Source organism: Semicossyphus pulcher, unplaced genomic scaffold (genome assembly GCF_022749685.1).
Source record: "Semicossyphus pulcher isolate SPU_LCO1_2020_fin unplaced genomic scaffold, fSemPul1.0.p SCAF_3, whole genome shotgun sequence".
NCBI lineage: Eukaryota > Metazoa > Chordata > Actinopteri > Labriformes > Labridae > Semicossyphus > Semicossyphus pulcher.
The window spans coordinates 11,617,042-11,633,763 of NW_027211704.1; the positions used below are offsets into that span (position 1 = coordinate 11,617,042).

A 16,722-nucleotide genomic window follows, 5' to 3' on the forward strand; every position below is an offset into this window, starting at 1 on the left:
TCTACTCTCTATTACCACCACCTCCTTCTGTAATTACAAGCTCCACTGCACACAGGCCCACCATCAGGTGGGGCCGGGGCCACAAGCACAGCACCACCAGCTCTCATCACTGTGGCATTTTGAATTCCCTCCGTGCGTGTGAAAGCTGCAGGCCGACAGGAGGCTTTTTGCACATCTGAGGCGCCACAGCCTGCAGGCCAATCAGCCGGTTGGGATTAGAAATGTTAAATTCTGTTGTTAGAAGGTTAGCTCACCCCTCATTGGTTCACCATCTGGGCATTCTTTCCTTCCCTCTTAGTGGTTTGGCTCTTTAGTAGCACTGTATCAGCGCTGTGCAGCCTACAGCATGGCGGCGAACACAAAAAGATGGGGAAAGATTTGGGCAGATGAGCACAGGGGGGGAGCAGAGAAAGCGAGCCATGAGAGGAATATAGTGTGGGGAGAGAAACGAAAAGGAGAATGTGAAAACTGTAGCTCGTATTTCATGCTTCCATAACAATAACTATGAGATTATGCCAAACATTAAAATGAAGATAAAGGCATGACTAAATATGATCATGTGTCACAGACAAACTTCAAAAACAGAGGGAAAGGAAAAATATCAGCATTGCAGCATTCCCAGCGGGCACGTGCAGGTTCTCTTTTTAAATATCAGCATTGTTTTAATCCTTACTCATTTTCAAAACTCAAACTTTAACTGTTAAACCCTGCGAGAGTCTAATCTCCCAGAGAGACCCTAATAATTTATCTCGATGTGGGAGTTAAAGTCTGCATTAAGACTTCTCATTTGGGATGTTCCACAAGGGTATTTCATTTTGGAAGACAGCGGGCTAAGAAGATTATAAGCACAGTTTTCAATTTATCTCACACACCCTGACTCCCTTTATTGGCTGCGACCCTCTTATCATGTTTTGCCAGGAGCTAAAGCAGCTATTGGCATCTTCCTCTTTGGAGTTGCTGCATTTGATGCAACATTACACGACTTATTTTTACTCATAGCGTGGCCTTCTCACACAAACTGTTTCATGTTCGTCACCCACACTTTGGATGGTTGGAAGTTTAGACATAAAATGGTCACTTAAGTGCACACAAGTGTTATTTAAGGCAACTTGATGGAATCTTTTCATGTTTAGAGATACAAATAAAGACGAGCAGGGGATGCCATCAAATTGTTAAGTAACCCTTACAAGTCTTTATACATCAACTGGCCCTTGAGTGAATCAGAGAGGGAGAGAGACAGGGAGAGAGAAAGAGAGAGAGAGAAAGAGAGAGAGAGAGAGAAGTTGCTGATTTGAAAAAAAAAAGCTCCAGGAGTAAGGATATAAAACCTTGAGACAAGAGGATGCTCCTCTCTCAAACCCGCTGCCATCTCAGTGGTGGAAATGTTGGAGTTGGGGAGGGTCGACTTTGAGGTGACATTGACGCTATGTAGATGAGAGTGAGGATCCTGCGCTCCATGTTACGTCCCTGCTCGCTTCAACTCAGACGGCGGCAGCTCCTTTCCCCGTCTTCTCTCCCCTCCTCTCTTTCAGCACCACTCCTTTCAGGACAGCACCTCGCTCTCAAAGACGCACTTGTCCACCATCCTCCCCCCTAAGGATCGTATATTTGCTCGCTGGCGTCGGATGCAAAGTTTTCACCTTGGTTTTATTCTAAAAGTGCAAGGAAGTAACTTTTTTTTTTCAAAATCCGGATTTTCCCAGCGGGAAAACAATCTGGAAAACAAAACGATTTGATTGTAAGTATACAGAATGCATTTTACGTAGAGGAAGGATTGATGTGTGTTTGTTTACTTATGTTTTAAAAGCGAGGACCACGGAGGAATTTGGCACATGCAGATGCGCCGAATTTGGCAAAGCGCACGGATGTGCGACTGCACTCCACTTAACGGCGATGAAAGAGATTCATCCCATGAGGGTCATTTGCTGTCCTGCAGCCACATATTTTAAATATGTCAAATGTAACCGTGTGACATGTTGAAAAAAATACGTCTTTGTTGTCAAAATCCCATTTTTTCTCGCGGTTGTCTTCCTATTTAAAGAACTGATAAACACATATTACATAAATAAGATAAACATATTATTACCTGTTACGATATAAACTGCTTAGTATACACATTTTTAAAGACTGATTACCATGTTGCCCTTACGCGCTTCACAATTGCGCACGCGAGGTGAAGATGCGCACTGTTTCATGTTTCATCGGGTTCATTTTGCATTTTTATTAGTAAAATTTATATTTAAAAAATCGCACACATTTAAATGCAGAACCTCGAAAAAATAAAGGATGCTTTAAAACTTAAATGTTTGCTAAATGTTATAAATTAAATATAAAATAAAATAGATTCTAAATCTGTCCCGCAGAGATTTGATGTAAATGTCCTTTCAAAAGCTCCAGTGAGTTACGAGCCTCTCCAGGTGATTCATTAGACTTTATCGCCGCGTCTGACTCCTAAATGTGTTTAATTGCTCCTCTCTTGTACCGGAGCAGAAGGAAGTGGGCCATTGAATCTAGAGCATAATGAATCACGGACAAAAGCAGGCTCTAAATTTCTGCTAACATGCATTCACTCCAGGCCACTAAAAGTGATTCTTATTGCATGAGAAGTCTTTATTTCATCCCGTGGGGTTCACGGATCGTGGGGCACGTTTTTCTCTCTCTCTCGCCATCCCTGAAGAAATGTCAGACATATGGAATTGACACATGCATCATCGTGTAATTATGATATTTGATCAGTAATATAAAACTTTTTCTGCACGTGCAAGACCAACAAAATGGTCACGTATTCATTCTTTAAAATTATTTAGTTAACGTGGAATCAATTCCATTTTTAATGCACTTATTGCCGAAATACCTTTTTTTCTTTTGCTTAAATAGTGAAGACATAATAAGGCTAATTAATGTATATAATGTAATTTGAGTATTTGGAAATGTTTTTGTTAATTTTTTAACGTCATGTATATTTTTGATTTCAGGATCGCAGGACCTCTGCTAGGAGCCCTGCTTCTGCTCTGCACACTCTCGTTCCCACGATTATTCGTCTCTCCTCGGCTGTCATCTGGGAGCTGGACGACAGAAAAAAGCTCTGTGCCCGGACCGGTGCTGAAATCCCCTCCTCTCCACTGGTCAGGACTATCCAACACGCGCAGTGACCATGGCCACCAACGGGACCAAAGCCACGGACGGACACGTCTTAACGGAGACGGTGAACGACGCGCCCAGCACCACGCCAAACGACAAACCCAAAACCTTGGTGGTGAAAGTGCAGAAGACGAAAAATGAGTTACCCGAGAGAGAAACGTGGGGTGGAAAATTTGACTTTCTTCTCTCTTGTGTCGGATACGCTATCGGACTCGGAAATGTCTGGAGATTTCCTTATTTATGTGGAAAAAACGGAGGAGGTAATCAGGAATTCTTGGCATTTCCCATTAACCCATACTGCAAAAGGAATGCAAAGATCGCGACATCAAAATCTGCCATTTTGGTCCCGGAGGTTTTTAGTTTAAATAAATCTGAAGTGTTTTCCCTCCCCCATCTAAGCCGTGCGTAATTGCGCACAAGCGAAAGCCTGCGCACTCATTCGGGGTGCAGTGTGAAACCAAATACTCCTTTATTCACCAATTATCTTATCTGGATTATGATGAATGTTAATGGTTTATGATTCACCTTCACTTACACACCTTTACCTCCCACCTCTCATCCAGGGGCCTTCTTGATTCCCTACTTTTTGACCCTCATATTTGCTGGCATGCCCCTGTTCTTTCTGGAGACGGCTCTTGGTCAGTACACGTCTATTGGAGGGCTTGGAGTGTGGAAGCTGGCCCCCATGTTCAAAGGTAAAAGACACTTTATTATTATTAAGGCCCTGAATTAAGCTTTTAATGTTGTTGGTTGCTTCATGAAGACCAGGTTGAATTACAGATAGAGCCCAGGTCTTATACAGGGGCCTTTTGTAATTACATAACAGAGGTCAAAGGTTTATCCTCAAGTAAAAGAGCAACACGTTCAAACATTTCTTACAAATTGTATTAACCTTGTTTCAGGTGTGGGTCTGGCTGCTGCTGTTCTGTCCTTCTGGCTAAATATCTACTACATTGTAATCATTTCCTGGGCTATTTACTATCTTTACAACTCCTTCACTTACGTGAGTATTTGACATTTATAATTATGCTTTTTCTTAATATGTAAAATACTTATAAATAATTAATACCCTCTGAAAATGTAGGTGATAAAAACCGAACCGTATCCTGGTTTGAATAAGAGCAAAGATTTTCTTTTTGCTTTTCTTTTGTTTGTTTGTTTTGCCAGGTTGTATTTTTTAACATAGTAACCCTTTTAGTTATGTGGCTGGCTCCCCCTGCCAGCACCTCTTATATAAGGGTGCACAGCCTTTAATAGGGTATGACATTTATTACTTCCTTTCCCACATAATTAGCGCCTTACACAAGGTATTGATAAATGCATTTGGCGATGAGGCATTCAAACCTCTGAGAAAAGCATGAAATCTCAATGAGTATCATGGTCTTGGCTGCTCGACAGCCAGAGAGAAAGGGACCCAGCGGTGGGAGAGTGGTGCAAGTAAAAAGAGCTGTCTGTGTGATTTTTCTCTTTTTTTTTTTTCCTCCTGAAATTTCAGGACCTGCCATGGCAGAGTTGTGGCAATCCCTGGAACACAGACCACTGCTACACCAACTACAGCATCCCCGACACCAGAAACCTCACCAGCGCCGTGGTGGAGTTCTGGGAGTAAGCAGGATATAAGTGTCTGTTTAGATCACAAGGACGCTGCTCTGTTGGGAGCAGATTTAACCTACACAGAGAGGTCATGGATCCATACTGTGCAGGAATAAGGGTTGGAGTCTGATATGGTCACTTGGAGGAACAAATGGTTCCTCAAATCCTCTAGTTTCTATCCAACTCAGACGAGGCTAAGGAAAAATGATCCGTGTAAAAAACGTGTGCATGCAAGCATAATTTTCCTCCACTGTGGTGCCTTAAAAAAGCTTTATCAGGGGTGAAAGAAAGCCGTGGATGAGGGGTCTTTGTGCATATCCAGACATGTGTATGCATATTTGTTTGCGCGCCCATGCATGCTGCATGTATGAGGATGCATTTGTGCATTATAGTAAGACCTCTTCCCTCCTTCCCTGCAGACGTAACATGCACCAGCTGACCGATGGCCTGGAGAAGCCCGGGGAGATCAGGGTCCCACTGGCTATTACCCTCGCCATAGCATGGGTGCTCGTCTATTTCTGTATCTGGAAAGGGGTCAGCTGGACTGGCAAAGTAAGTCGAAGGAAAGGACAAGGACACAAACAAAGATGGTGAAACAACATTTTCAAACATCTTGTGCTCAAGGTCATAGAATTGGTACAATGACATGTTGGATTACTGTTGAATTGAGGGGATTGGTGATTACATAACTTTACATTACCCTTTATTAATCCAAATGTACTTGGTTTTGCTTTGATGCAAGCGGAGGATAAGCTAGTTTAATGAAGTCTGCTGACGTGGTATATTTGAAAGTCATACAAAACGAGTTTTCAAGAGGCAGGACTCTGCCAACACTCCCAGTCTACTTTGAAAGGCGATACAACATTGTACATACAACTAACCTTTAATCAAAGGGCACTTACACATTCCCCAAAGGGATTCAAAGGCCTGAACGCTGCCACTATAAACACATGCTCCCCCACATTGAGCAACGAACATGGCAAAACCATCACCGCTTATTTAGCAAGTAAATCCTTGATTGTTATCCACGCTGCTGCAGCGTTAGCGACAGCATTTCTGCTAGCTCATTTCGTGTTCTGGAGATTTGATCATGAGCAGCCTGAGTCGTGCTGACTTTGATACAACAGTGCAGAATTAGTTCAGATAAGGAGGGAAATAGTGCACTGGGAGTGTGTTGAACCCGACCGTTCTGGGGTCACGTTGCCTCCGGGGGGAATCGGCTGACTGGGTCACTGTGCTGCTCTGTGCTGTGGAGATATCGCCACGTTATTGTAACACTGTTCGTGACGACTTGAGCAACAAAAAGTGCAATAGCTGTGCAGTTTATTATGTCTTCTTTTCTGACGGTGCCTTTGTGTCCCGTAGGTGGTGTACTTCTCAGCCACGTACCCTTACTTTATGCTGTTCATCCTGTTTTGCCGTGGCGTCAGTCTACCCGGCGCGATCGATGGAATCCTCTTCTACATCACACCGGACTTTGAAAAACTGAAGGAGTCTGAGGTACGCGCTCTGCTTTCTCTCATCTCACACTCTGCAGGCCTTTTAATGTCTACATACTGTATATAAAACACTCTTTAACCAAAGGAGGCTGCAGCGGATAAACTACCACTGAAGAAGTCTCTAACTCTAGATGGGTAAAGAGTATCTATGAATTTACCATAAGGATGCAGGCTGCTTAGGACGTCAACTGTCGGCCTCAGACGTCTGTTGCAAAGCTGCTATTTAGACTGATGCATCCATGTCAAGAAAAGTAAAAGTAAAACTTATCTAAGAGGATTAAGATAGTCAAAGTGCATCAGATAAAGGACCGAGTATAATGAGACAGCACTCAGGTGGCACAGTTTTCCAGAATAAGTGTCGTTAACAAGACACAGGATGTATTTGTGCACACATCTTCATACACCTGTCACTCTAAATGACAAACAAGGTCATCATCAGTAATATAAAAAGGCATCCTAACCATTTTTCTCTTTCGAATATCGCCTTTGAGCATCAACCTTCACATGTTTTTGTCTCATCTGTGTGTGTCAGGTGTGGCTGGATGCTGCCACTCAGATCTTCTTTTCCTACGGGCTGGGATTAGGCTCACTGATCGCTCTCGGCAGCTACAATCCCTTCAATAACAACGTATACAGGTCGGTGATTGTAATATGTTGTAAATATCACATGAAATAAATACCTGTTTGGATGAAATGTTGCTGCGTGCCACTGGTCGCTCACACATCCTTTTTTTTAGTGGAAGGAGCGTCGGATGTCTCTCACTGGGATTATTTTTGGTATCCTGGCAACATAGTGTCTGCTGCACCTTCTATTTTGGGACTATTTGAGCCTCCAGCTGTATCACTCGTGTTATTATTTTGGCTCTTCCCTCTGTTTTACACTCATTGGCAAAGACATTTGGTTTGCGTCAGCCTCGGTCACGTTGTCGGATAAGCTCTAGTCTGCGGCAGAGCCGCGTATATCTACGCTCCCAAAATTTAGACACAGCTGGAGCTCAGTGCCATTTTAAAAAGAACAGTTCAATATAAATGTACTCGGCGGCTGTGCGCCTGCAGGATGCAAAATGGCTCTCTCCACCGTCCCTTCCCCCCATGCCTCTCCACAATGTGTGACGGGTTGATAAGGAATTGATACAGGCGTGACAATGGCTGCCTTGTGCTTTGTCTCCCCCCTTCAGAGATTCTATCATTGTCTGCTGCATCAACTCCTTCACCAGCATGTTCGCTGGCTTTGTCATCTTCTCCATCGTGGGATTCATGGCCAATGTAACAAAGAGACCCATCGCTGATGTGGCAGCCTCAGGTAATTGCAATCAATGTTGAAACTCGATAGCGACAATAGGCACAAGCGAGAGACACTTGCGACAGTGCAACAATAATCCTTTGAAACTGCTTAATTTCATTCTTCCAGTCAGAAAGGAGAGGTTTTAGCCTGTCACTGTATGTCAGCTCTGACTCTCGGGTTTATTGGAAAGAAAAATTGCTCAGAGATTTTGCAGAAGTCTGTGTCCTTTGTGAGTACTCGAGTTTGACATTCAGCGATCACACTCTTTCATTCGAAGGACACTTTTCAAATGTCTTTTTGTATCCAGTAAAACACTTTCATTAGAACTGAGAATGTGTAGACTTACTTTTTTGCCAAGTCATCGTCAGTTCACATCACCATGTCTATAATATTTATCTTCACCAGGACCTGGCCTGGCATTTTTGGCTTATCCTGAGGCCGTCACTCAGCTGCCCATCTCCCCTCTCTGGGCCATACTCTTTTTCTCCATGCTGCTGATGCTGGGAATCGACAGCCAGGTAAAGATAAGCCCACAGAAACGGTCTCAGTTGTTGATTTTGGACCATATTTTTTAAAGCAAAAGGCTGCTGCCCAAGCTTCTGTGCAGAAATGCTTCGACAAATAAAGTTAAAAATGAAACGAATGAGCTGAGTCCACAAAGAGTACGAACCTGCATGTCAAGTAAAACATTTCTATAATGCAATTTTTCTTGCTATTCCCTTCTATAATGGATCTAATGTTTATATCATGGAGTAGAACGTCACAGTTTCAGCATGATTCTTTGTTTCGATCACGTCTGCAGTTCTGCACCGTGGAAGGCTTCATCACCGCGCTGGTTGATGAATTTCCTCATGTTCTTCGAAAGCGCAGAGAGATCTTCATCGCAATCGTCTGCTTTATTTCTTACATCATTGGACTCTCCAACATCACACAGGTACATTCTTTTTGTTCACTCACGACAGCCTCCTTCTGACTGACGAGCTTTTTGTTATCCTCGATTGTACATTTGTTGCTTTGGAATCGTCACAGGATAATAAAACATTTTTCAAGTTGGGCTGACCTCGGCAAGTTGACCCTGTGACCTGAAACACTGTTAACTCAGCTAGGTTGTTACCTCAGCGAGCCGAGAGGCCCTCGTGTGAAATCCAGGGAGCATTTAGGTTAAAAGGTCAAGCAGTCACACTCCCTCTGAGGCTGCAGCTCCTCGCTCAAATGGTCCAGGTCATTTTCAGTCTGTGAACATGGAACAATGAAAGAGACTGAAAACCAGGATTTCCTTCACTTTTCATGGTGACACGGCAAATTGAATTGTCTGTCCAACATTTTGGTCCAGAGCAGGAAGTCTCATGTACGACCCAGTTGCCATGGAAGTGTGTAATCTATTTGATGCACTTAAAATTATTCTCATCAGTTTCGCGGACCACCTTAGCTTGTTTCTAGCGCCACCGGCAGGCCAACATTTAACCATGATCAACATATTGGTCCATACCATACCAACCACTGGTACCTCTGGTTGCTGTATTTAGATGAAATTTGTAGTGTATAATAACAGCCCACAGAGGATGGATCCCAATGCTTTTTAAAACCCCTTAAAGCCGCCATCAGGCAAAAATCCAGGCCAGTTAGTGACGCGTTTTCCATCACCCAGCAGTGGTTGGTCCGCCAGAGAAGGTAGGCGGAGCTAAGCAGCTGCTTTTCCGGTCTCTGCAAGTGTTGTGAGTAAACAGTAATCTACTATGGCTGAACAAACAAAGAAAAGATGGATGAATACAGATACAACTTCAAAAATAAGTGAAAATCCAAAGAAAAAGAAACAAATTCGACGATCAGATGAAGGTAAACAGTCTAAAAAGGAAAGCGAGGAAAATCAAGAGTTACAACCAGAGCCAACAGTTGACGTCACACATGCAACACTGTCTGGATATCTGGGAAGTCATAGCCATCGCCATAGGTGCCGCCAAAGAGAGCGAAACTGAGATCTTGGAGATTGGAACGTTAAAACTTCAAGTGGCAGTCGGAGTTTTAATTCAAAACTAAAAAAGTCAAAGAGTCAGACGTCAGCAAAAAGTTGGCAAAGATGCTTCTGAGTCTTCCGACTTGTGAGCTTAAAATGACAGAACCACTGCAGGCCAAGGTCATGTTAGCCAATGACACTGAGAGACCTCACATTGTCCCTTTACTTCTGCCAAACTGCATTTGCATCATGCCGCATGCACAGCCCTGTTAGAATGAGGCAGTTACCCTAATCGCTGCTGCCGGCAGTATTAAGCATATCTTCACAGGGCTAAACTCGACTAACTTTAGCAGGACCCCTTGAGCTCGTCTCCTTGATGACCTGAGATTGTGGACGGACGTGAAATGTTTTTAAGAGCGGTTTGATCCTGTCGGTTCCGCACATTCACAGTGTCCACACTGAACTCTTAGCACCCGCTCTGTCCTCAGCGATGAGACGTCACTAACCCTCACCAGCCACAGCCGCTGGTGCTCTCACCCTTGATGTTATTCCACTTGACCGATTTAGTACTGTCCAGCACATCCAGTACGATAATTGCTCCTTCAATGTTTTCCTTTTTGCCTTCTTCTGTCTTATCTTCTTTTCTTTTCTGCTTCTCTATTTTTGCAGGGCGGACTGTACGTGTTCAAGCTATTTGACTACTACTCAGCTAGTGGAATGTGTCTGCTCTTCCTGGTCTTCTTTGAGTGCATCTCAATTTCCTGGTTTTATGGTGAGCCACACTTACTACAACCCTATTTGAGACCATAAATCACGGGCTGCATCTGTATTGACATCGCAAAAAAACTAAACTGTAATTATCTTTGCCTCCAGGTGTAAACAAATTCTACGACAACATTGAGGAGATGATCGGACACAGGCCCTGTCTGTGGTGGAAGGCCTGCTGGGTCGTCTTCACTCCTCTCATTGTGGCTGTGAGTGTTATCTGGGGGTGACATGCAGAATTAAACCAACAATGTTCCAGACACCAACAGAGAATAATGAAACCCCACCAAGAGCTAATCTTATGAGGTCTTAATGAAGCTATGTCCTTATGCTAAATGATGCTACGGTTTCAAGCTAGCTTGATGTTTGTGTACATAAAACAAAAGCTCTCAAATTCATGAAGTTGATGTAAAGGTTGGCCTTCTTAAATGTGACTGCCCCACACTTATATAGCATTACTATCTCACTGTACCTTCTTATAAAGCTTTACATGCTCTATAATAAGAGCTTATTCTGGAGTTTTAATGTCGCATTTCTTCTTGTAAATGGCCTAAAGTTAAAATCACTCATGTGCACCGGCCATCTTGGTTTCAAAGTTGGTTTCTTGTCCCTCTATTCCAGGGAGTCTTCTTGTTTAGCGCAGTGCAGATGGTCCCCCTGACCATGGGTGACTATGTGTTCCCGGCCTGGGGCCAGGGGGTCGGCTGGTGCATGGCCCTCTCCTCCATGACGCTCATCCCTGGCTACATGGGCTACATGTTCCTCAACCTCAAAGGCACATACAAAGAGGTGAGATCCGTGTGCAGTCGGTCTAATAGATGATGCTTAATTAAAACTAAGTTAACATTTGCACTACACTGGGGAAAGCAGTTTAAGTTGCACATCTAAACACAAACACTTTTTCTTCCTACAAATGTGACTACTGGAATATAAATACCAAGAGCTTTGGTTGGTGCGCAGAAATAAACTGGCCGCAGATTTTCCCAGAACATATGCATCAGTGCAGCCCCCCCCCTCCCTCCCCTCCCCTCGGAGCATTTCACACATCTATGAGCTGGTTTGAATTTTAATCTGCAGTCAGCAGCAGGGCGGGCTCAGTGTTAAGAGTTTCAAGTGGATTACTTGGTATGCAAGATTTTGGCTCAAATATATTTTTACTTACTGTATGATAGAGCAATCCAACGCTGGAACACTGCAGCTTTTTCGAGGGCGCCAATGTTCTGTGAGGATAATGTAATGTAAATGCGACATGCAAGCCCGGAGGATGTAAGAGAGGAGATCAGATTTAAACATGCTTGAATGAACATTTAAGGTCACACTGCAGATTTTTTACCAACAATTTGGCTCAAATGTGTGTGTTCAGAACGTGCACACGGAGCATTCGTATCACCCTCACTTACACGTTCGACGCTGACATTAAAGAAAGTAGTACCTGAAAGGCCATTTAGCAGGAAAAGAGACTCTTCACACTGGGCTTGAAAATGCTCGGCTTAGCGATTTAGCTTTCTGCGTTACTGTGGTTCAATGCTTTTGTAATCACCAAACACAGAGGCATGCTGGGTAAAGTCGTGATAAATTGCCATGAAGAGCAGAACAGTGATAAAAGGATTAGTGAAACAGAGTTTCTAATTAGTTCTGTTTAACAATTCCAGATGCCATTTTGCCACACCGACTACTGAGCTCTCAGCGAATCACATTCATTTACACGCAGCAGGATGCTAAACCGCATTTTTATTGATCTGATGATTTGAATCAATGGCAGATAATACCTTTTCCGGCACGCCATTTACATTAAGAGCTTTTTGATTTGCAGTCATTCACAGCGCGCTTGCATCTATACCTTCCCAAGTGACAGATAGCTTTATAGACACCACTGACAGAGTAAATGGGCCATAATTGCATGCAGTGCGACGCAGGCTGCCAGAGGCGATATGCAGGTGTCAGATCCTGCAGCACCAGCTGATGGCTGATTGTCTAATTGTAGCAATCATCCAGCTGATTAGTGCTCTGCACCCAGGCGGACGCTTAGTTTCACAAACACTCCATAGAAATGCTTTCTGTGCCGCAGAGCCGGAGTCCATCACTGCGCGTGCTTTAGACGATTTGGAAGATTCACCAAGTTTGGGATGGTGTCGTCGAGTAAATTTAACCCATGTAACATTTGTTAGTGACATGCTTTCCTTTATCTCAGGCTGTATCAGCTCATGTATCCACACCAGGAACAATGCATGAGCGTATTTCTGAGAGTATCTTGCAGAATGTTTGCACACAGAGCCCGAGGCTGTGCATTCATCACGCTCACAGCTGCGTAGCTGGTGTGTTTTGTTACAGCTTGGGGGGGTTAATGGCAAACTTTGCAGCTGTTTTGGCACAACTAATGGTATATGACAGTGTCGCATTGTAATTTCAATACGTTTTTCAGCTGTGTGATATCAGCGCTGTAACGTCTCTCTTCTATCCAGCGTCTGCGGATGATGATCAAGCCTCTGGCGCTGGTGAAGGCTCAGGAAAATGGCCCGGACCAGCAGACAGAAAACCAGAGTCAGAACCCTGCCAATGAGGAAGCCTACATCTAGAAACTTCTGCCTGTCTCTCTGTCTCGACGGACAGACCGGCTGTCTACACAGAAGAAACGTAATCACGGTTGGGAACGACCACCAGACTTCTATGTCTGCTTTTATTCACCTACCTCCTGGGGACACGTGAGACCAACCTGATTACACGCTTATTTTTAGGGGTTTTTCTGTTTGTTTATTTGTATAATACAGAGTTATAAAAACTTATGAGGAAAAACAAAATACCCAGCAAAATTGTTGTGATATTATGAATTTCATTATGCAAAAAAGGGTAGACTTTTTAGTAAAAAGGATATGTGACTTAGGAAATTACTGTATATTGAATATATAATTTAAATCTGGAGGCCCGCGTTGATTCAATAGTATCGTGCTACTTTGAAGATATTAATTAATCTACTAAACTACAATTACTGTACAAAGAAAAATATTGGTTAAATGCATTTTGCTTGTACATGAAATAAATACATTAAAATGGATGCAGTGTAGTCGGTGAAAAAAGCAATTTGAAAGTTTGAACATTGACCACTTTAAGGCAAAGAGAATATGGGAATGTGCAACAGGTAAGGCCAAATCTGCTTGTATATGTAAAATAATATTCAGCCAGAGTACCTCCCCCTCCCCCCCCTCCCCTTTGCAGAGTCCTGCAGGCCGCCTGAAATGTTTACCACCCATGTCTGGGGCTCGTTTGAAAAGCACAAGCACAGTCTGGATCACTGAAGCGTCCAACTTATTTTTGGCTCCATTTAAACTTGTTGACAACTGACAAAGAAAACATAGCTAGAGACTGTTATAATTGTTTCTTTGTTTTCTAAAGAACAATAACTTTATATGTTGTCTGAATCTTTTTTGTAGGATTATTTTTAGGTCGTTTTCTATGTGTGAGAGTGAGAAGGACCAAAATTACACTCGAGTTGAAAGATCGGTGCAGACATCTGACCCTGCTGAATATATACACGGATAAAATCATGCATCCACTTTGTCTCAACAGGGTACAGGAAGAAATACAGAGTCGTCTAAAAGCACAATTTTGGATGTGTAAACTACCGTCTTTAACAAAAAAAAGATGTAGGCAACACAGGAAGTCCACGTTTGCACTGTGCGTACTATATTTCTCCCTCCGATTGTTTAAACATTGAGATATCCTTCTCCTGACAACCAGTTCAGTACTAATTCTGACCTATATGTTAAACTGTGAGCGTGAATAGGCTGCAGTGGCAGCTGCACTGGAGACTGTATGATGGATTTCTTTGATAGCTACCACTATTCTGACTGGAACCGTTTACTTGTTTATCTATTTAGTAACCCACTTCTCAGGAACAAAGGTGGACGTGACCAAATTCTCTCAGATACTACCATTATACACTGAAAGACTTAATGCTGTATTCAAAGACACGCAACTTGTTACATTTCTGCCAGTTTCTTCCGATTAATCGAAACGCGCTGCATCCAGCAGCGACAAACACAAATCAGTATTGAGAATTGACACATAAAATCACTTGGGCACACCCGAAAGCTGATCCAAATGGTTGCCTCGTTTCTGTGTACTTTTCAGCTAGCATCATTTATTTCAGTGTAAATGAACCGTGATAGCCTTCACTGAGTAATCTTAATAGAAGCCATTTCTATCCTGTGGCGAGTACAGATTTCCAATAACAGACTAGGAGAGAGACAAACAAAGCCGGCAAAAGCACTGTTAAGGACAAAGCCAGATGCTACAAAGGCCAACACCACTGAAACTATTCCTCTTCATAGGATAAAGACAAACCTATTGTTACATATCAAGTTTGCGCGGCAATATACGCTGTAGAAGCTGACTCTGTGACAGGACCACAAACACCACTAAGAAGGAGGTTCAAGAAAATTTGCTTGCGTCAGCTTAATGTGAAAGGAATCAGGTTGAACCAGTCCCGTTTATTTCCTTTTTATTTATGTTTTTCTTTTCTCAAAGATATGTGAATTAAAAATGTGCAATGACAAAGGGTTCCGTGAATTTTGTATAAAGTTACAATACTGCAGTTTTCTCTTTTGAATGATGTTGTAAACTGGACTGTGTAATACATGTATCTGTGAATGTCCGTACAACCTGAGTTTTTCTTTTCTTTTGTCTAAGTGTTGAACAAAAAAAGTGTGATATTATTTGCTGTTTTCTGCAATAATATTATTATCTCAGAAACTAAAGCACATATCTCTCTCAACTGTAAAAAGTATAATTACAATAACAGAATAGAGTAATAATAAAGATTATGATTATAATAATAATAATGTAATAATAATAATGTAATAGAAATGTCTAGTCAGAGATTATTGTTTTGTATATTTCTAGCTGTTTCATGGGCCTAATGTAAAATATTATATGTAAAAAAAATATAATAAATGTCTTTAGATGGTGTTATATGAAAAAGCATGATTGCAATATATGTTATCTGCAAAAATAAATAAAGACCTATAGATTATAATGTCAGTGTCACGTCATCTTTCTATTAAAGATTCTGTAATATTCATGTACTTTAAAATGCATGCAAAAAATGTGTGTGCATTTTATTGGTAAATGCATCCGACTCTTTGTAAAGCTACAAGCGCTGACTTCAAAGGCTTGAAATGCTCTTCAAATGCATTGTTGAGCTTTGTTTGAAACTGACCTGCTCAGTGTTATGCTAACACCCGCTTCATTACATAAGTCAAAATGAATACGCAATCAGCTCCATCACCGCAAGATATGCTCTCTGTAAACTTCGCTGATAGTTTCCGACAAAACGGTTCTTCCGACATTAATATCATTGTGACACCTGCACTGAGAGCTGTGCCAGCACAGACTCTATAGCTGTCCTGGCTGTCAGCCAACCCCTCCCAGCCACAATGCACCAACCATCTCCCTGCTGTTATGCAGGAGTAAGCCTACATTTGTTATAATCCAAATAGGTACCAAATCATCATCAGAGGCACAGTGAGAAAGAAGTACAGAATGACTGGGCATCTTTATTTCAAGGAAATAAGTTTCTAGTTTCCTTACAGCTTGAATTTGTCTCCCTGTCTTACCTTTTAAACATCAAGAGATGCGTCCTTCAAGTCTGTTGTCTCTCTTTACAAGCTACAGTTGCAGTCACAACTCTCAGAACAGAGGTGTGAATCTAAGTACATTGTAAACACAGAGAAGATATCTGGTGTCATGGCTCTGACCTTTTCATTCCCCATGATGATACACCAGGCCCAACTTAACAGAGGTTGGTGTCGCAGTTCTGCTCAAAAGCTCACCTGCCCTCTCCCAGTAATTTTACACTCAACCCACCTCTGCTCCACCTTCATGCACCTCCCACCTCATCAGTTCACACAGCTCACTTGTCCACACAGACATTGCCAGATTATTCTTTGCAACTCATGAAAGACTTTCCAGCACTCAAGACTGTTTGTCTCTGACCTGTCAGCCTTCTCGTTATCCTTGGAACTCACCTCAGTCTTCTGTCCCCAACCACGAGTTCTGCCTCTGGGTTCCTGGTTCCTGTCTGCCCGTTCCCCTGGCTGCTTGGTGTTCCCCTGATACGCTGTCCAAGGTGACCAGTAGGACAAGAGGATTGAGGATGATTGGCTTTTGATGATGGAACTCCAGTAGTTGGTCTTCCAGGTTATTTGGGCTGGATTTACGAATTGTACTTCAGTGCTATTGAGGTCCGCTGTTGGGTGGGTGTATGTGAACAATATTCTTTGCAGAGTTCAATATTGCCTGAACTTTCCGGGGAGATGGAATTCAAAAGGATTGGATGGAGGAAGCTATTGTCAGCAAGTGACAGAAGAAGGCTCACCCTTGTGGACCTAGAGTGAAGCTGAGGTGTCCTAGATGGGAGCGAAATTGGCGTTTGGTGTGTATTGAAGATCAGAAGGCTGATTTAGTTCAACTCTTCCACTGGAAGTGTA

General features: G+C 42.7%; 1 protein-coding gene across 1 annotated transcript; it reads left to right on the top strand.

The window, feature by feature from the left end:
* The first annotated feature begins 1,374 nt into the window (after nt 1–1,374).
* slc6a1b (solute carrier family 6 member 1b) lies at nt 1,375–15,253 on the top strand. Its single transcript, XM_069677573.1, has 15 exons — nt 1,375–1,738; nt 2,976–3,401; nt 3,705–3,836; nt 4,044–4,144; nt 4,637–4,746; nt 5,154–5,286; nt 6,100–6,234; nt 6,766–6,869; nt 7,412–7,536; nt 7,924–8,036; nt 8,321–8,452; nt 10,142–10,244; nt 10,346–10,446; nt 10,859–11,026; nt 12,700–15,253. The coding sequence occupies exons 2-15, from the start codon at nt 3,155–3,157 to the stop codon at nt 12,811–12,813; spliced, it is 1,818 nt and encodes a 605-aa protein (XP_069533674.1). The 5' UTR covers nt 1,375–1,738; nt 2,976–3,154; the 3' UTR covers nt 12,814–15,253.
* The last annotated feature ends 1,469 nt before the right edge of the window (nt 15,254–16,722 follow it).